Genomic DNA, 19,766 nt, shown 5'->3' on the forward strand with positions numbered 1-19,766 from the left:
AAACTCAGTACTGGAGTATCAGCGTTTTCCACTGTATAATAAAGCTTGTAATAAAAAAAAATATTTTTTATCGAAAAGTCATATACTGCAAAATGGACAAGTGCTGAAATCGCATAGTTACATACGTTGTGCAACCGCAAAAGCAATACTGCAGTGCCAGCGTTTTCCACTGTATAATAAAGCTTGTAGTGAAAAAAAATATTTTTTGTCGAAAAGTCATATACTGCAAAATGGACAAGTGCTGAAAGCGCATAGTTACATACGTTGTGCAACCGCAAACTCAGTACTGGAGTATCAGCGTTTTCCACTGTATAATAAAGCTTGTACTGAAAAAAAAATATGTTTTATCGAAAAGTCATATACTGCAAAACGGACAAGTGCTGAAATCGCATAGTTACATACGTTGTGCAACCGCAAACTCAGTACTGGAGTATCAGCGTTTTCCACTGTATAATAAAGCTTGTACTGAAAAAAAATATTTTTTATCGAAAAGTCATATACTGCAAAATGGACAAGTTCTGAAAGCGCATAGTTACATACGTTGTGCAACCGCAAACTCAGTACTGGGGTATCAACGTTTTCCACTGTATAATAAAGCTTGTAATAAAAAAAAATATTTTTTATCGAAAAGTCATATACTGCAAAATGGACAAGTGCTGAAATCGCATAGTTACATACGTTGTGCAACCGCAAACTCAGTACTGGAGTATCAGCGTTTTCCACTGTATAATAAAGCTTGTACTGAAAAAAAAATATTTTTTATCGAAAAGTCATATACTGCAAAATGGACAAGTGCTGAAATCGCATAGTTACATACGTTGTGCAACCGCAAACTCAATACTGGAGTATCAGCGTTTTCCACTGTATAATAAAGCTTGTACTGAAAAAAAATATTTTTTATCGAAAAGTCGTATGCTGCAAAATGGACAAGTGCTGAAATCTCATGGTTACATACGTTGTGCAACCGCAAACTCAGTACTGGAGTATCAGCGTTTTCCACAGTATAATAAACCTTGTACTGAAAAAAAATATTTTTTATCGAAAAGTTATATACTGCAAAATGGACAAGTGCTGAAAGCGCATAGTTACATACGTTGTGCAACCGCAAACGCAATACTGGAGTATCAGCGTTTTCCACTGTATAATAAAGCTTCTACTGAAAAAAAATATTTTTTATCGAAAAGTCATATACTGCAAAATGGACAAGTGCTGAAATCGCATAGTTACATACGTTGTGCAACCGCAAACGCAATACTGGAGTATCAGCGTTTTCCACTGTATAATAAAGCTTGTACTGAAAAAAAATATTTTTTATCGAAAAGTCATATACTGCAAAATGGACAAGTGCTGAAATCGCATAGTTACATACGTTGTGCAACCGCAAACGCAATACTGGAGTATCAGCGTTTTCCACTGTATAATAAAGCTTGTACTAAAAGAAAATATTTTTTATCGAAAAGTCATATACTGCAAAATGGACAAGTGCTGAAATCGTATAGTTACATAAGTTGTGCAACCGCAAACGCAATACTGGAGTATCAGCGTTTTCCACTGTATAATAAAGCTTGTACTGAAAAAAAATATTTTTTATCGAAAAGTCATATACTGCAAAATGGACAAGTGCTGAAATCGTATAGTTACATACGTTGTGCAACCGCAAACTTAGTACTGGAGTATCAGCGTTTTCCACTGTATAATAAAGCTTGTACTGAAAAAAAATATTTTTTATCGAAAAGTCATATACTGCAAAATGGACAAGTGCTGAAATCTCATGGTTACATACGTTGTGCAACCGCAAAAGCAATACTGAAGTATCAGCGTTTTCCACTGTATAATAAAGCTTGTACTGAAAAAAAAAATTTTTTGTCGAAAAGTCATATACTGCAAAATGGACAAGTGCTGAAATCGCATAGTTACATACGTTGTGCAACAGCAAACTCAGTACTGGAGTATCAGCGTTTTCCACTGTATAATAAAGCTTGTAGTGAAAAAAAATATTTTTTGTCGAAAAGTCATATACTGCAAAATGGACAAGTGCTGAAAGCGCGTAGTTACATACGTTGTACAACCGCAAACTCAGTACTGGAGTATCAGCGTTTTCCACTGTATAATAAAGCTTGTACTGAAAAAAAAATATGTTTTATCGAAAAGTCATATACTGCAAAATGGACAAGTGCTGAAATCGCATAGTTACATACGTTGTGCAACCGCAAACTCAGTACTGGAGTATCAGCATTTTCCACTGTATAATAAAGCTTGTACTGAAAAAAAAAAATTTTTATCGAAAAGTCATATACTGCAAAATGGACAAGTGCTGAAAGCGCATAGTTACATACGTTGTGCAACCGCAAACTCAGTACTGGAGTATCAGCGTTTTCCACTGTATAATAAAGCTTGTAATTAAAAAAAATATTTTTTATCGAAAAGTCATATACTGCAAAATGGACAAGTGCTGAAAGCGCATAGTTACATACGTTGTGCAACCGCAAACTCAGTACTGGAGTATCAGAATTTTCCACTGTATAATAACCCAGTCATAAATTTAGGCACGGCCCTTGTCACTTTATGTCAAGATACGCTTGGCGTCAAGCTTGGGCGACGCATGTTCACCGTACTTAAATGTTGGATATATGTTCGGCGTATGTTCTACAATTGAACAAATCCAAGCTTGGCCGAGCGAGCGTTCGCCGTGCGTTTACCGATCATAATGATATTGCCTGGCTACTTTCAAAATATGACCTCATCAAACTCGCTACTTCACCTTCTCGCACGTAACACGACTTAAATTACATAATATTTTATTGAAAGTAACAACACATAAATAAAAATGCAGTGGCAAGCGCAGTGGAAGTACGGTGTAACATGAAGTGCACTGTTCGACGAAACTATGTACTCTATGACGTGGTGGGCTTAATTGAGGATAAATTGCCGTTTGTTGTTATTCTGTCGTCACTCCGTCAACAACTCCAGGTAAAACTCGTTTCACCGCTGTGGCGATTTCTTGGTGCTTAACTGCCTGCGTCTTCCATCTTTCAATGCGTCTGCAGAACATAAAACATATGATTTAGTTAAAATTTTGGTAACATACCATCGTGTTAAGAAATTAAATATTCGACATGTCGGAATTAAATATATGAAAGTTGTGACAACGTCACAATCGGAAGGCTTTACAATGAGGCCCGCAGTGTGGCGTGTCTTGTGAGATTTCTAAAGCAATTTGACTCACCCAACAAAAATGCAAACGGAGGATGTGATTTGAATGGGATTTTTGTTTTCCTGCGTCCAACGGCCAAAACAACCCACTCCACGAAAATTGAAGAGCCAGGTGTTTTGTCTTAAACAGCTTTACAAAATTCCGGAAGGTGCCACGAAGTTGGTCCATGTCAATCACTTGGGCAAGTTTCATTTTGTCCTTTTGAAAAGTATCAACATATAAAATGATTGAAATGTATAACAGATGCCATTTACAGTGTAAAGCATGCAGACAAAAGCCTCAGTGCATTAGGTAAAAAGAAAGCTCACTTTAGGTTTAGTAAGTTCCACCTTTCTTGTTTTGTCGATAAGGATGCCAATCTTTTCAGACAGTTCATGCTCCTTCAATTGTGACGTTGTTTTTTGCTGCTTGGGTGGCAATAACCTGTGGAAGTATTTGCAAACCAAAACAAGCAAATACACAAGCAAAGGTCCCCTGTCAATTAAAAAAGTAGATGAAAAATATGTGCCAGTTTTATGCATAAAAATCAACACAAGGGTTATGGACACCTTTTTTGCAAGACGGGAATCATGGGAGAAGAACTGCTTTCAGTGGATTCGCTCATTAGAATGTCCCTTTCCAGATCAGCAGATCTACATTTTCTTTTCAAACAACGGGCATGTGTGCCTGAAAAGAACAAAATGCATGAAACAAAATTGCACAATTATTTGGCACAAATACACAACTTACTCCCTTCACAAAGAATTGTGGAAGGACATGTCTGCCAAGCTGCATCGGCAGAAATTTCATACAAACAAAATTTTCCATTCTAATGTACTGTGGAAGAAACAAATATACATGCAGATATATCATGTGGCATAAAGCAAATTAATGACAACGAAATGTCTTTTTTATGGCAACAGAACACACTTTTTAATTTGATCATTAACTTTCAGCAGAAAATAATCACCATTCAAACCACACACTTTGTAAATTCCGACATGTTTTAAGTTGACAAGGTGTTTGAAAAGACGACAAAAGGCAATATTGCTTTGACAGTTTTTTCGAGGGGACAATTATATGGAATTAAGAAACATGTATGGGAAGTTTGGTTTTCATAAAATGCAAATCTTGCAATTTGTTGCATAGTTTTGTAAGCCAGATTTAAAAAGAACTTTTTTTCAAACAACCCAAGTAATTTTCAAATTGAAAACAGCCAATGTTTTCCAATGAACCATGTTTTTCATAATCATTACACAAGTGGATCAAACAATGAACATTGTAACTGACAAATGCTTTTCCATAAATATGTGAAGATTTGCTAACAAAGTCTTTCAGCATTTGGACACCTAACGAAAACTCATGTGCGTTAATGTTTGGCGACAACAAAAATCTCATAGCTGAAGAAAAATGCAGAAAATGACAATACGTTTATGGCACAGCACATTTTTATCTTTTAACAGCACCACTCCCACATACAGCATAAATAGTCTAAATTCTGTTGCTTTCCAGTGAGGCAAATCTGACAAAGGCCTCGATTTTCTGTTGAATTCAAGCGGTATAAATTCCTTATATTTTGTAAGGTTGTGGTGACGTTAACATGACGACAGTTGAAGAAAGCTTAACTTGCAATTGGCGTGGTCTACCCCACCACCAGATTAACAAACGACGCATTACACCCAAACACGCAAGATGCGTATTCACCCTTGATCTAAATTTGAGTCGCAAGTATATCAAACAGAAATACCTGACATAAAACAACTGCTGTCGTAAACCACCTGTAAATTTAGACAAGGTTTCCCGCCGTCAAGTCATTACAACAAACAACTCATTAATTACGCAGTTAGCCAAGCCTCCTAGCCTGCCCTGCCTGCTTGTTTTTCATCCAACCATGACGAAGAAGCGCCTCAGCTTCGCTTTGTAATATTCAAAAAAACATTTTAGTTAGCTCGCAAAATCAACAAATATTATGGTAAAAATCACTGACAATAATTTGCCCTCCAAAACTGCATGTGTCACAACCCCACGGCAGAACTCACCAAGAGAGGTACAACCAAACTACCTCAAAATGAAATAAAATTAACTTCATGCTTCTATGCCCACCTTATGACAAAACAATATGATATGTGTTACGCAGGTATACAAGGAAAAACTCCCGCCGCCGAAACTCACCTTCACGCACAGTATTATACTTCAAAATTACTTTGCGCAGGGGGAAATTATGCAAACTTAAGCACGGCGCACCATTCGTAAACCGAACGTATAAGTTTGGCTGACGTCCGAATAAGTGCTGATTGGCCGTGCCAAGCTTAAACGCACTAAACCGAGCTTAAACCAAGCTAGGCCCATACTAAAGGGGTAGATAATTTTTGACTGGGAAAGCTTGTAATGAAAAAAAATATTTTTTATCGAAAAGTCGTATACTGCAAAATGGACAAGTGCTGAAATCGCATGGTTACATACGTTGTGCAACCGCAAACTCAGTACTGGAGTATCAGCGTTTTCCACTGTATAATAAAGCTTGTACTGAAAAAAAATATTTTTTATCGAAAAGTCATATACTGCAAAACGGACAAGTGCTGAAATCGCATAGTTACATACGTTGCGCAACCGCAAACTCAGTGCTGGAGTATCAGCGTTTTCCACTGTATAATAAAGCTTGTACTGAAAAAAAATATTTTTTATCGAAAAGTCATATACTGCAAAATGGACAAGTGCTGAAAGCGCATAGTTACATACGTTGTGCAACCGCAAACTCAGTACTGGAGTATCAGCGTTTTCCACTGTATAATAAAGCTTGTAATAAAAAAAAATATTTTTTATCGAAAAGTCATATACTGCAAAATGGACAAGTGCTGAAATCGCATAGTTACATACGTTGTGCAACCGCAAAAGCAATACTGCAGTGCCAGCGTTTTCCACTGTATAATAAAGCTTGTAGTGAAAAAAAATATTTTTTGTCGAAAAGTCATATACTGCAAAATGGACAAGTGCTGAAAGCGCATAGTTACATACGTTGTGCAACCGCAAACTCAGTACTGGAGTATCAGCGTTTTCCACTGTATAATAAAGCTTGTACTGAAAAAAAAATATGTTTTATCGAAAAGTCATATACTGCAAAACGGACAAGTGCTGAAATCGCATAGTTACATACGTTGTGCAACCGCAAACTCAGTACTGGAGTATCAGCGTTTTCCACTGTATAATAAAGCTTGTACTGAAAAAAAATATTTTTTATCGAAAAGTCATATACTGCAAAATGGACAAGTTCTGAAAGCGCATAGTTACATACGTTGTGCAACCGCAAACTCAGTACTGGGGTATCAACGTTTTCCACTGTATAATAAAGCTTGTAATAAAAAAAAATATTTTTTATCGAAAAGTCATATACTGCAAAATGGACAAGTGCTGAAATCGCATAGTTACATACGTTGTGCAACCGCAAACTCAGTACTGGAGTATCAGCGTTTTCCACTGTATAATAAAGCTTGTACTGAAAAAAAAATATTTTTTATCGAAAAGTCATATACTGCAAAATGGACAAGTGCTGAAATCGCATAGTTACATACGTTGTGCAACCGCAAACTCAATACTGGAGTATCAGCGTTTTCCACTGTATAATAAAGCTTGTACTGAAAAAAAATATTTTTTATCGAAAAGTCGTATGCTGCAAAATGGACAAGTGCTGAAATCTCATGGTTACATACGTTGTGCAACCGCAAACTCAGTACTGGAGTATCAGCGTTTTCCACAGTATAATAAACCTTGTACTGAAAAAAAATATTTTTTATCGAAAAGTTATATACTGCAAAATGGACAAGTGCTGAAAGCGCATAGTTACATACGTTGTGCAACCGCAAACGCAATACTGGAGTATCAGCGTTTTCCACTGTATAATAAAGCTTCTACTGAAAAAAAATATTTTTTATCGAAAAGTCATATACTGCAAAATGGACAAGTGCTGAAATCGCATAGTTACATACGTTGTGCAACCGCAAACGCAATACTGGAGTATCAGCGTTTTCCACTGTATAATAAAGCTTGTACTGAAAAAAAATATTTTTTATCGAAAAGTCATATACTGCAAAATGGACAAGTGCTGAAATCGCATAGTTACATACGTTGTGCAACCGCAAACGCAATACTGGAGTATCAGCGTTTTCCACTGTATAATAAAGCTTGTACTAAAAAAAAATATTTTTTATCGAAAAGTCATATACTGCAAAATGGACAAGTGCTTAAATCGTATAGTTACATAAGTTGTGCAACCGCAAACGCAATACTGGAGTATCAGCGTTTTCCACTGTATAATAAAGCTTGTACTGAAAAAAAATATTTTTTATCGAAAAGTCATATACTGCAAAATGGACAAGTGCTGAAATCGTATAGTTACATACGTTGTGCAACCGCAAACTTAGTACTGGAGTATCAGCGTTTTCCACTGTATAATAAAGCTTGTACTGAAAAAAAATATTTTTTATCGAAAAGTCATATACTGCAAAATGGACAAGTGCTGAAAGCGCATAGTTACATACGTTGTGCAACCGCAAACGCATTACTGGAGTATCAGCGTTTTCCACTGTATAATAAAGCTTGTACTGAAAAAAAATATTTTTTATCGAAAAGTCATATACTGCAAAATGGACAAGTGCTGAAATCGCATAGTTACATACGTTGTGCAACCGCAAACGCAATACTGGAGTATCAGCGTTTTCCACTGTATAATAAAGCTTGTACTGAAAAAAAATATTTTTTATCGAAAAGTTATATACTGCAAAATGGACAAGTGCTGAAAGCGCATAGTTACATACGTTGTGCAACCGCAAACGCAATACTGGAGTATCAGCGTTTTCCACTGTATAATAAAGCTTGTACTGAAAAAAAATATGTTTTATCGAAAAGTCATATACTGCAAAATGGACAAGTGCTGAAAGCGCATAGTTACATACGTTGTGCAACCGCAAACGCAATACTGGAGTATCAGCGTTTTCCACTGTATAATAAAGCTTATACTGAAAAAAAATATTTTTTATCGAAAAGTCATATACTGCAAAATGGACAAGTGCTGAAATCGCATAGTTACATACGTTGTGCAACCGCAAACTCAGTGCTGGAGTATCAGCGTTTTCCACTGTATTATAAAGCTTGTACTGAAAAAAAATATTTTTTATCGAAAAGTCATATACTGCAAAATGGACAAGTGCTGAAATCTCATGGTTACATACGTTGTGCAACCGCAAAAGCAATACTGAAGTATCAGCGTTTTCCACTGTATAATAAAGCTTGTACTGAAAAAAAAAATTTTTTGTCGAAAAGTCATATACTGCAAAATGGACAAGTGCTGAAATCGCATAGTTACATACGTTGTGCAACAGCAAACTCAGTACTGGAGTATCAGCGTTTTCCACTGTATAATAAAGCTTGTAGTGAAAAAAAATATTTTTTGTCGAAAAGTCATATACTGCAAAATGGACAAGTGCTGAAATCGCATAGTTACATACGTTGTGCAACCGCAAACTCAGTACTGGAGTATCAGCGTTTTCCACTGTATAATAAAGCTTGTACTGAAAAAAAATATTTTTTATCGAAAAGTCATATACTGCAAAATGGACAAGTGCTGAAATCGCATGGTTACATACGTTGTGCAACCGCAAACTCAGTACTGGAGTATCAGCGTTTTCCACTGTATAATAAAGCTTGTAATGAAAAATTTATTTTTTATCGAAAAGTCATATACTGCAAAATGGACAAGTGCTGAAATCGCATAGTTACATACGTTGTGCAACCGCAAACTCAGTACTGGAGTATCAGCGTTTTCCACTGTATAATAAAGCTTGTACTGAAAAGAAAATATGTTTTATCGAAAAGTCATATACTGCAAAATGGACAAGTGCTGAAATCGCATAGTTACATACGTTGTGCAACCGCAAACGCAATACTGGAGTATCAGCGTTTTCCACTGTATAATAAAGCTTGTACTGAAAAAAAATATTTTTTATCGAAAAGTTGTATGCTGCAAAATGGACAAGTGCTGAAATCTCATGGTTACATACGTTGTGCAACCGCAAACTCAGTACTGGAGTATCAGCGTTTTCCACTGTATAATAAAGCTTGTACTGAAAAAAAATATTTTTTATCGAAAAGTTATGTACTGCAAAATGGACAAGTGCTGAAAGCGCATACCCAGTCAAAAATTATCTACCCCTTTAGTATGGGCCTAGCTTGGTTTAAGCTCGTTTTAGTGCGTTTAAGTTTGACACGGCCAATCAGCACTTATTCGGACGTCAGCCAAACTTATACGTTCGGTTTACGAATGGTGCGCCGTGCTTAAGTTTGCATAATTTCCCCCTGCGCAAAATAATTTTGAAGTGTAATACGGTGCTTGAAGGTGAGTTTCGTCGGCGGGAGTTTTTCTGCGTATAACTGCGTCACACATATCATATTGGTTTGTCATAACGTGGGCATAGAAGCATGAAGTTGATTTTATTGTATTTTGAGGTAGTTTGGTTGTAGCTCTCTTGGTGAGTTCTGCCGTGGGGTTGTGACACCTGCAGTTTTGGAGGGCAAATTATTGTCAGTGATTTTTACCATAATATTTGTTGATTTTGCGAGCTAACTAAAATGTTTTTTTAAATATTACAAAGCGAAGCTGAGGCGCTGCTTCGTCATGGTTGGATGAACAACAAGCAGGCAGGGCAGGCTAGGAGGCTTGGCTAACTGCGTAATTAATGAGTGGTTTGTTCTAATGACTTGACGGCGGGAAACCTTGTCTAAATTTACAGGTGGTTTGCGACAGCAGTTGTTTTATGTCAGGTATTTCTGTTTGATATACTTGCGACTCAAATTTAGATCAAGGGTGAATACGCATCTTGCATGTTTGGGTGTAATGCGTCGATTGTTAATCTGGTGGAGGGGTAGACCACGCCAATTGCAAGTTAAGCTTTCTTCAACTGTCGTCATGTTAACGTCACCACAACCTCACAAAATATAAGGAATTTATACCGCTTGAATTCAACAGAAAATCGAGGCCTTTGTCTGATTTGCTTTACTGGAAAGCAACAGAATTTAGACTATTTATGCTGTATGTGGGAGTGGTGCTATTAAAAGATAAAAAAGTGCTGTGCCATAAACGCATTGTCATTTTCTGCATTTTTCTTTAGCTATGAGATGTTTGTTGTCGCCAAACATTAACACACATGAGTTTTCGTTATGTGTCCAAATGCTAAAAGACTTTGTTAGCAAATCTTCACATATTTATGGTAAAGCATTTGTCAGTTACAATGTTCATTGTTTGATCCACTTGTGTAATGATTATGAAAAACATGGTTCATTGGAAAACATTGGCTGTTTTCAATTTGAAAATTACTTGTGTTGTTTGAAAAAAAGTTTCAAATCTGGCTACAAACCTATGCAACAAATTGCAAGATTTGCATTTCATGAAAACCAAACTTCCCATTATATGTTTCTTAATTCTATATAATATCCAGTCGAAAAAACTGTCAAAGCAATATTGCCTTTTGTCGTCTTCTCAAAAACCTTGTCAACTTAAAACATGTCGGAATTTACAAAGTGTGTGGTTTGAATGGTGATTATTTTCTGCTGAAATTTAATGATCAAATTAAAAATGTGTTCTGTTGCCATATAAAGGACATTTCGTTGTCATTAGTTTGCTTTATGCCACATGATGAATCTGCATGTATATTTGTTTCTTCCACAGTACATTAGAATGGAAAATTTTGTTTGTATGAAATCCCCAAAAGCTGGATGGTCGGCACCAATGCATGTAAGTGGATACCCAGCGATTTGGATGTACAAAGCTTCTTGAAAAATGAAATTTCTGCGGATGCAGCTTGGCAGACATGTCCTTCCACCATTCTTTGTGAAGGAAGTAAGTTGTGTGTTTGTGCCAAATAATTGTGCGTTTTTGTTTCATGCATTTTGTTCTTTTCAGGCACACATGCCCGTTGTTTGAAAAGAAAATGTAGATCTGCTGATCTGGAAAGGGACATTCTAATGAGCGAATCCACTGAAAGCAGTTCTTCTCTCATGATTCCCGTCTTGCAAAAAAGGTGTCCATAACCCTTGTGTTGATTTTTATGCATAAAACCGGCACATATTTTTCATCTAGTTTTTTAATTGACCGGGGACCTTTGCTTGTTTTAGTTTGCAAATACTTTCCACAGGTTATTGCCACCCAAGCAGCAAAAAACAACGTCACAATGGCAGGAGCATGAGCTGTCTGAAAAGATTGGCATCCTTATCGACAAAACAAGACAGGTGGAACTTACTAAACCTAAAGTGAGCTTTCTTTTTACCTAATGCACTGAGGCTTTTGTCTGCATGCTTTACACTGTAAATGGCATCTGCCATACATTTCAATCATTTCATATGTTGATACTTTTCAAAAGGACAAAATGCAACTTGCCCAAGTGATTGACATGGACCAACTTCGTGGCACCTTCCCGAATTTTGTAAAGCTGTTTATGACAAAACACCTGGCTCTTCAATTTTCATGGAGTGGGTTGTTTTGGCGGTTGGACGCAGGAAAACAAAAATCCCATTCAAATCACATCCTCCGTTTGCATTTTTGTTGGGTGAGTCAAATTGCTTTAGAAATCTCACAAGACACGCCACACTGCGGGCCTCATTGTAAAGTCTTCCGATTGTGAAGTTGTCACAACTTTCACATATTTAATTCCGACATGTCGAATATTTAATTTCTGTACACGATGGGATGTTACCAAAATTTTAACTAAATCATATGTTTTATGTTCTGCAGACGCATTGATAGATGCAAGACGCAGGCAGTTAAGTACCAAGAAATCGCCACAGCGGTGAAACGAGTTTTACCTGGAGTTGTTGACGGAGTGACGACAGAATATCAAGAAACGCCAATCAATCCTCAATTAAGCCCACCACGTCTCAGAGTACATAGTTTCGTCGAACAGTGCACTTCAAGTTACTCCGCACTTCCACTGCGCTTGCCACTGTATTTTTATTTATGGGTTGTTACTTTCAATAAAAAAATTATGTAATTTAAGTCGTGTTACGTGCGAGACGGTGAAGTAGCGAGTTTGATGAGGTCATATTTTGAAAGTAGCCAGGCAGTATCATTATGTTCGGTAAACGTACGGCGAAAGCTCGCTCGGCCAAGCTTGGATTTGTTCAATTGTAGAACATACGCCGAACATATATCCAACATTTAAGTACGGTGAACATGCGTCGCCCAAGCTTGATGCCAAGCGTATCTTGACATAAAGTGACAAGGGCCGTGCCTAAATTTATGACTGGGTAGTTACATACGTTGTGCAACCGCAAACGCAATACTGGAGTATCAGCGTTTTCCACTGTATAATAAAGCTTGTACTGAAAAAAAATATTTTTTATCGAAAAGTCATATACTGCAAAGTGGACAAGTGCTGAAAGCGCATAGTTACATACGTTGTGCAACCGCAAACTCAATACTGGAGTATCAGCGTTTTCCACTGTATAATAAAGCTTGTACTGAAAAAAAATATTTTTTATCGGAAAGTCATATACTGCAAAATGGACAAGTGCTGAAATCGCATAGTTACATACGTTGTGCAACCGCAAACGCAATACTGGAGTATCAGCGTTTTCCACTGTATAATAAAGCTTGTACTGAAAAAAAATATTTTTTATCGAAAAGTCGTATGCTGCAAAATGGACAAGTGCTGAAATCTCATGGTTACATACGTTGTGCAACCGCAAACTCAGTACTGGAGTATCAGCGTTTTCCACTGTATAATAAAGCTTGTTGTAACGCCTACTTCAGTGCTCCTGGTGGGCACAGACGTCCACTCTGGTGCTTCTACGTAGATTCAAAAACGCGCCTGCCAGGTCCCAACTACAGGCTTCTTCCCACTAATATCCAACAAAATTCCAACAGTTTATTGTATTAACAAAGCCCTTGTTGGCTTCAATTAGCGAGATGTACTTCACGGGATTAGGCGGACGGTTTTCTAAATGAAATATTGGGCCATGAGTACGATAGAAAAATGCCGGTTTCAAAGATAAAACATTCTTACCGAAACGTTTTGACCAGGACTTTAAACAGTTAATTTTCAACGAGCATTCAAGTCGAACTGCAAGTAACAAACAAAGTACACTTTAAACCAGGTTTGACAATTCAAGACAATGGCTATTGACATAAACACACATGCAAATAAAACAACACTTACTGAAAACAACTGGGTCACTAATTACTGTGAGACTTGATGTTCACAGCAATAAAAACAGGTTACTTAACTTGTTAAGAATAATTAACTTAAATTTCCTGCAAAACAAATAACACAAGATTCGTAGACCCACGAAACTAACTACAGTTGTCAGCAAACTTGCCGAACACGAGGGGAGAATTTCTCCACGTGGAGGCGCTATTTATACAGAAATTTACCATTTGGGGAGACAGTAGATTTACGATGTAACATCCTCCCCCACAAATGTACGGCTCAGAAGAGTACATTTCCAATTCACAAACAAAAATAACATCGTAAATCACACAAGTTACGGAGACGAAAAATTTGCCAATTTTAATTGGCTAGTTGCAGCAAAGTCTGTATGAATAAACATGCGTGGGTGTTAGCTCAACAGCATAGCGTTCATTTCTTCATGTCTTCCTTCAATTTAGAGCACCACGCTCAATACTAGTAGTCGACGACTAGTTGTCGGAGCCTGTCGAATGCACTTGGGAACCGCTAGCCTCGAAAACAAGGCACAACTTTGCAATTGGCCTTTTGATTATGTTTGATTTCGTTTTGACGTCGACTTGTCTGACAACTCCATGTTTGTCCGGATAGGTATTTATAACTCGACCAAGGTCCCAGCCTCGACGGGGCATAGATTCGTTAACAACGAGAACAATATCGCCGACTTCGATATTTTTTCTTCTGTCTGGCCACTTTTGCCGCAAAGCGATGGTTGGCAAGTACTCATTGGTCCATCGTCTCCAAAATTCGTCAGCTAAGAACTGCACTTGGCGCCAGCGACGGCGGGTGTAGTTGTCCTTTTCGTCAAATTGCCCAGGTGCCATAATAGGGCTTGGCTTCTGTAACAGAATGTGATTGGGTGTCAAAGGAACGTCGTTGCTTGGACTAAACGTGACGGGCGTCAACGGTCTGGAGTTGAGTATATTTTCAACTTCCACCATCAACGTACGTAGGGTATCTTCACTAATAATCGGGGACTTGTGTAGCATCGAGTTCAGGATTTTTCGTATGGAACGGATTAATCTCTCCCATATGCCGCCCATGTGACTTGCTGCTGGGGGATTAAACGCCCATTTTATTCCTTTCTGTTGAAGATGAGCTTCCAGCTTCTCCTTGTTCAGCTCCTCCAGGGCTTCGCGTAAAACACGCTCTGCTCCCACAAAATTCGTTCCATTGTCGCTATAAATTTCAACTGGCTTTCCTCTTCGGGCAATAAATCTTCTCAAGGCGTTTATGAACGAGTCGGTTGACAAATCTTCGGCAACTTCGATATGCACGGCACGCATCGTCATGCAGGTAAAAATGCAGCCATATCTCTTTACTTCGCTACGGCCGCGCTTCACTAAAAACGGACCGAAAAAATCGATTCCGGTGTACGAGAATGGTGGCTCGTTCGGCTTCAAGCGTGCTGGTGGTAGATCTGCCATCAGTTGCTGACTGCGAGGCACGTTGCGTTTGCGGCAAGGTATACAGTGAACGAGAGCACGACGGACAGCTGCACCACCCTTGACAATCCAGTACTTCTGGCGGATCGCCGTCCATGTATGTGCAGTCCCTGAATGACCGCCTTGCTCGTGGTAATGCGTAATAATTAGCTTTGTCAAATGGTGATTACTTGGTAAGATGATGGGATGTCTGGATTCAAAAGGAATGGGTGCGTTGTCCAATCTTCATCCAAGTCGAAGGACACCGCTTATCAGTTGCGGGTTTAACTTGTTTAAGCACTTCGTTTGGTTAGACTTCTTCAACCAGCGACGACCCTTTTGATCTGTGCCTAAATTCGACAGAGCTTCAAATGCAATTGGAAACGCTGACCTTTGGACATACTTCACCAATTCCAGCTCTGCCTGTAAAATCTCTTCAACAGTCAGTTTTCCCTTCTGAACAGTTTTCTTCGAATGCAGGTAGAGTTTGTACCGCAATATCCAGGCTACTGCCTTCTTCAACTTAAACAATGACGAAAACCTGTTTATTAAAGTGTCAACAGGATTGATTGTAGAACAGCAAGTTGCCATTGACTTTTTTACTTCAATTGGCTTAAATTCGTCTGGTACACATTCCTTAAGGGCAGGGTTACATGGCAAAGAACTTTCATGCTTCTGTAAAAATCTCGGACCCTTGAGCCATAAACTTGATCCAAGCAGCTTCTTCACTGAAATTCCTCGTGATGCTTCATCAGCCGGATTCTGCTTGGTTCCTACATGCCTCCATTGGGATGTGGTAGTTTGCTGATGTATTTTTGATAAACGATTTGCCACAAATGTGGAAAAACGCTTTCTCTCATTTGAAATGCTAAAAAGAACAGCACTTGAGTCAGTCCAAAATGTAGATCTACAATCAGGATAGTCCAAGTGTTCATGTAACCACTTGTCAGCTTTAACAGCAAGAACAGCTGCAACAAGTTCCAATCTGGGAATGCTTTCACTTTTTGGTGGAGTGACCTTAGATTTTCCACACAGAAAAGAACAATATACACAATGATTCTCATCCTCTTGTCGAAGGTAAGTAACAAATCCATAACCATTTACAGATGCATCACAGAAATGGTGGATTTGGCGTTCAATCACTCTTCCAAAATCTGGTGGGTTCAAACATCTTGGCAATAAAAGCTGCTTAAGTTCAGGCAGCTGACCACACCATTTTTTCCACTTTTCGGACAGGAATTCTGGGATTGTGTCATCCCAGCCCAACTTCAACTGAATAACTTCTTGCTGAATTCTTTTTGCAACTAAAACAACAGGTGCTGCAAAACCAAGAGGATCATATAGGGAATTAATGACCGACAATAGTCTTCTTCTGGTAAGTCTTTGTTCGTCAATATAGCTTCTTGTTCGAAACCCAAACTTGTCCTCAAATACATTCCAATACACGCCCAGCACTCTTTCCTTGACACTTTCTTTCGGGCTGATATCTTTCATTGATTTTGCTATTTCAGTTTCAGGGATCCGGTCCAAAACTGCTTGGCTGTTTGAAATCCACTTTGTGAGACGAAAACCTCCCCTTTGTAGCAATTTACAAAGTTGGAAAACAGTCTTAATTGCTTCCTCTTCAGTAGGTGCAGATGCTAAACAATCATCTACATAAAAATTGTGCTTCACTATTTCAGACACATGTTTGTCAAACTTATGTCCAAATTCCTCAGTGGTGTGCTTCAAACAGAATGTAGCCATACATGGGGATGAGGTGGCTCCAAATATGTGGACTAACATTCGGTGAACTGTTGGCTTCTTTGTGAGATCACCTTCAGGCCACCATAAAAACCTCAGTAAATTTGAATCACTCTTCTTTACTCTAACTTGGTGGAACATAGCTTCCACATCACCAACAATTGCAATTTGATTCTTTCGGAAGCGGGTTAGCACACTGACCAGACTGTTAACAAGGTCAGGACCCTGCATGAGACTATCGTTTAAGGACACACCTTTTTGTGTTGCAGCGCAATCAAAGACGACTCTGACTTTGTCTGGTTTATGTGGGTGATAAACTGGATGGTGAGGAAGGTACCACGTGGGGTCACTTGTTTGTAGTTCTTCAGTTGGCACCTGTTCAGCATATCCTTTGTCTATGTACTCTTGAATTCTTTCCACATATCCTTTGCAAAGGAAGTCATCCTTTTGCAAGCGCCTTTGCAAATACAGCAATCTTTTTTGCGCTGAAACTAAATTGTCTCCAGGTAATTTTACGCTATTCCTCTTGGGTAAAGGTAGGACAAAATGTCCATCCACATGTTTAACTTCTTCCTTCATAAACTTTAAAACCTTTCTGTCTTCCTTAGATGTGGGGAATTGCAAATCTCCAGGTTCTTCACAAAAATCTTGGTACCATGACCTTTGTATTCTTTGATCCAGTTCCAATGTTCTGATTCGATTGGCTTGCACATACCCTTTATCTGGTGATGGACCAATCAACGACCACCCCAGTGGAGTTCTCGCAGCAAATGGCTCCTTTTTCCCTCCAGTTCGAATCTCCAGGGTGCGATGAGCATACGGTGTATCGGTACCAATTAACAGCATAATTTCCTCACTGTCAACCTTTGGCATCTCAAGACCTTTTAGATGAGGCAAGCTTTGTAGATCCTCGTCAGTTGGGTAGGAGTATGGACTTACTGGAATATGATCCACGGACATGGCTTCTTCAATGTTGATGACTTCATTACCATCCATGGATACCACTTGTAAATCAACACCAATTCCTTCTAGCATCTTTGGCCTCCGCCCAAGTGTATCCATTTGAATGCGTTTGAACTTTCCCTTTAAACCAAGTTTTTCGATTAGCTTTGTATGACAAAACGTAGCATCGGACCCAATGTCAAGAAAGGCATAGGACTCGAATTCTCTGCCATTGGCAACAAACTTTACAGGTAGGACACTCATATATGCACTCCTTCCATTTTTTGATGTGTTGCAACAAACCTTCCCTGTACAAGGCACATCACTTACAGATGAACTTACATTTCTTGCATCAGGATTTCTTATAGCTGATGCACTTCTTGTGGGCAAATGCAATAATGCATGGTGCTTTCTTCCACAACCTTCTACAGAACAAGTAACAGCTTCTTTGCACTGCTTTGCAATGTGACCAGGATTTAGGCAATTGAAACATAAATACTTCTCACGAAACCAGTTGGCTCTTTCTGAAACAGATTTTTTCTTCAAACTAGGGCAGTCAACGAAGGAGTGACTTTGGCTGCAGAACAAGCACTTCGAAACTGATTTTGTAAACCTGGTCTGTGTGGGCGCTCTATTCGCCATGGTTACAACTGTGTGAACAGAACTCTTCTTGGGTGGCTTGTCCTGGGGCTTCCTTTCTTTTCTTTTGCGAGGTACCAGCAGTTTTGCAAAAACAGTGTTGGCAACCTCTGCTTCTTCTTCAACAAACTCCACTAAATGCTGGAAATTTGCTTCTTCACCCTTTTCTCGGAGAATAGTAGCCGCACGACGTTTCCACAAATTCTGTGAGTTGTATGGTAACTTCAATACCAACTCAACCAACCTGTCAGTGGTGTTCAGATCACTAAAATTTCCCAAGCCTTTCAAAATCAAAAGACATTTGCGCAGTGAAGTAGCAAACTGCTGCAAACCATCAGAATCATCTGGTTTGAGATTTGGACCACTTGTAAGTTGGCGAACAAAGGCTCTTGACACTATGTATGGTTTTCCGAAATTGTCATATAGAATGCTTTGAGCTTGAGCATATCCCAATTCAGGTGGCATAACTGTACAATGCTCAATTAATGAGTAAGCTTTTCCTTTGCAATAATTCATTAGATAGTTCATCTTTACTCGATCAGAAGGTGCCTTCTTTTCAATAGTGGCTTCGAAACTTCTGATAAATGGCCAATAATCCATTGGTTCTCCATGAAATTTCAGTGAATCTGTTTTTGGTGTAGACATTGCATCACCAACTGCAGCCATTATTCCACGCACAACAGCACTTTCAGGTTGTACAGTTTCTGCTTTAGATGGGTTTGCTGGGTCAGCTTTGTCCAGCGGAGAGGTGTACTTGGACTTGCAGGGCTTCAACAATAGAACTTCATTTTCTTCAGCAAGACCATTATGAAAAAGTTTTGGAATATCGGTTTCATTTGATCTCATTTTCCCATCATCTAGAGACACATTAGAAGCTGCCTCCCAAATTTTAACTTCTGCTTCAGCTTCTTCAATTTCACACTGTGCTGCTAGTGTTTGCCTTTGGGCTTCAAGTTTTTGTTTTTCATGTTCAAGTTGTTGTTTTTCATGTTCAATTTGTTGTGTTTTCTCAACATGCCGTGATCTCACTTGAGCCTTTTCAAGACGAACCTTTGCTTCCAACCGCTTTACACTGGATGATGTACTTCCCTGTGTCTTTGTAGAGCTTCTTGAAAAATGGGTAGACTTGGAAGAGCTCGTCCTCGCACTTCGGGCCTGTTGCACAGCCGGAAAAGTACGAACAGCAACTGGAGATGTAACGAATGACGAAGAACTAACATCAATGTTCTCTCCAACCTGAATTTTGAAATTCGTTTGAAACTGACCAATTCTTGCTTCCATTTCCTTCTTACATTGAATGACTTCCTGTAACTGTAGTTGAAAGTCATCATGCCTTTCACCTGATGGTACCCACTCTAAAAGCTTAGAGTATGTGTTTATCAAGCGAGTTGAAACTTCTTCAATACGTTTTGAAACAGAATTAACCAATGAAATATCTTTGTACATGATTGCATTTTCAGCAGTCTTATACCAGTCATTCAGTAATTCTTTGTCATGCTTCAGTTGGATCATTGATGGTGCAGCATGTTTTTTCAGCACTACTTGGTGCCTAGATATTGGTGATGAAAAGGATTGACCTCCTTCACTTCCAGGCAT

General features: G+C 38.6%; 2 protein-coding genes across 3 annotated transcripts; one reads left to right on the plus strand and one right to left on the minus strand.

Moving 5' to 3' along the window:
- The first annotated feature begins 10,914 nt into the window (after positions 1-10,914).
- LOC145911693 (uncharacterized) lies at positions 10,915-12,084 on the plus strand. 2 transcript variants are annotated; one of them, XM_082999110.1, is made up of 5 exons: positions 10,915-11,072; positions 11,145-11,262; positions 11,377-11,491; positions 11,602-11,787; positions 11,973-12,084. In XM_082999110.1, the coding sequence occupies exons 1-5, from the start codon at positions 10,958-10,960 to the stop codon at positions 11,979-11,981; spliced, it is 543 nt and encodes a 180-aa protein (XP_082855236.1). In that variant the 5' UTR covers positions 10,915-10,957; the 3' UTR covers positions 11,982-12,084. The 2 variants fall into 2 exon arrangements, with proteins under 2 accessions (XP_082855236.1, XP_082855244.1); XM_082999118.1 differs by having other exon boundaries at positions 11,377-11,470.
- Positions 12,085-13,874: 1,790 nt separating this feature from the next.
- Positions 13,875-19,766, minus strand: LOC145917887 (uncharacterized). Its single transcript, XM_083003193.1, has 3 exons — positions 19,189-19,766; positions 15,238-19,110; positions 13,875-15,057 (listed from the first exon to the last, which is right to left on the minus strand). Exons 1-3 carry the CDS (start codon positions 19,764-19,766, stop codon positions 13,875-13,877), a joined length of 5,634 nt encoding a protein of 1,877 aa, XP_082859319.1.

This window comes from Ascidia mentula, chromosome 1 (genome assembly GCF_947561715.1).
Source record: "Ascidia mentula chromosome 1, kaAscMent1.1, whole genome shotgun sequence".
Lineage (NCBI taxonomy): Eukaryota > Metazoa > Chordata > Ascidiacea > Phlebobranchia > Ascidiidae > Ascidia > Ascidia mentula.

What these genes read in the sequence shown, in the direction of transcription:
- LOC145911693 (XM_082999110.1), top strand. Translation starts at nt 10,958, where the DNA reads ATGGTCGGCACCAATGCATGTAAGTGGATACCCAGCGATTTGGATGTA. An exon ending in ATTCCCGTCTTGCAAAAAAG is followed by an intron (nt 11,263 to 11,376) that starts GTGTCCATAACC and finishes TACTTTCCACAG; the next exon opens with GTTATTGCCACCCAAGCAGC. An exon ending in TGGAACTTACTAAACCTAAA is followed by an intron (nt 11,492 to 11,601) that starts GTGAGCTTTCTT and finishes ACTTTTCAAAAG; the next exon opens with GACAAAATGCAACTTGCCCA.
- LOC145917887 (XM_083003193.1), bottom strand. Translation starts at nt 19,766, where the DNA reads ATGCCTGGAAGTGAAGGAGGTCAATCCTTTTCATCACCAATATCTAGG. An exon ending in AAGGCTCAAGTGAGATCACG is followed by an intron (nt 19,111 to 19,188) that starts GCATGTTGAGAA and finishes TGAAGCCCAAAG; the next exon opens with GCAAACACTAGCAGCACAGT. An exon ending in TTGGTGAAGTATGTCCAAAG is followed by an intron (nt 15,058 to 15,237) that starts GTCAGCGTTTCC and finishes TTTTGAATCCAG; the next exon opens with ACATCCCATCATCTTACCAA.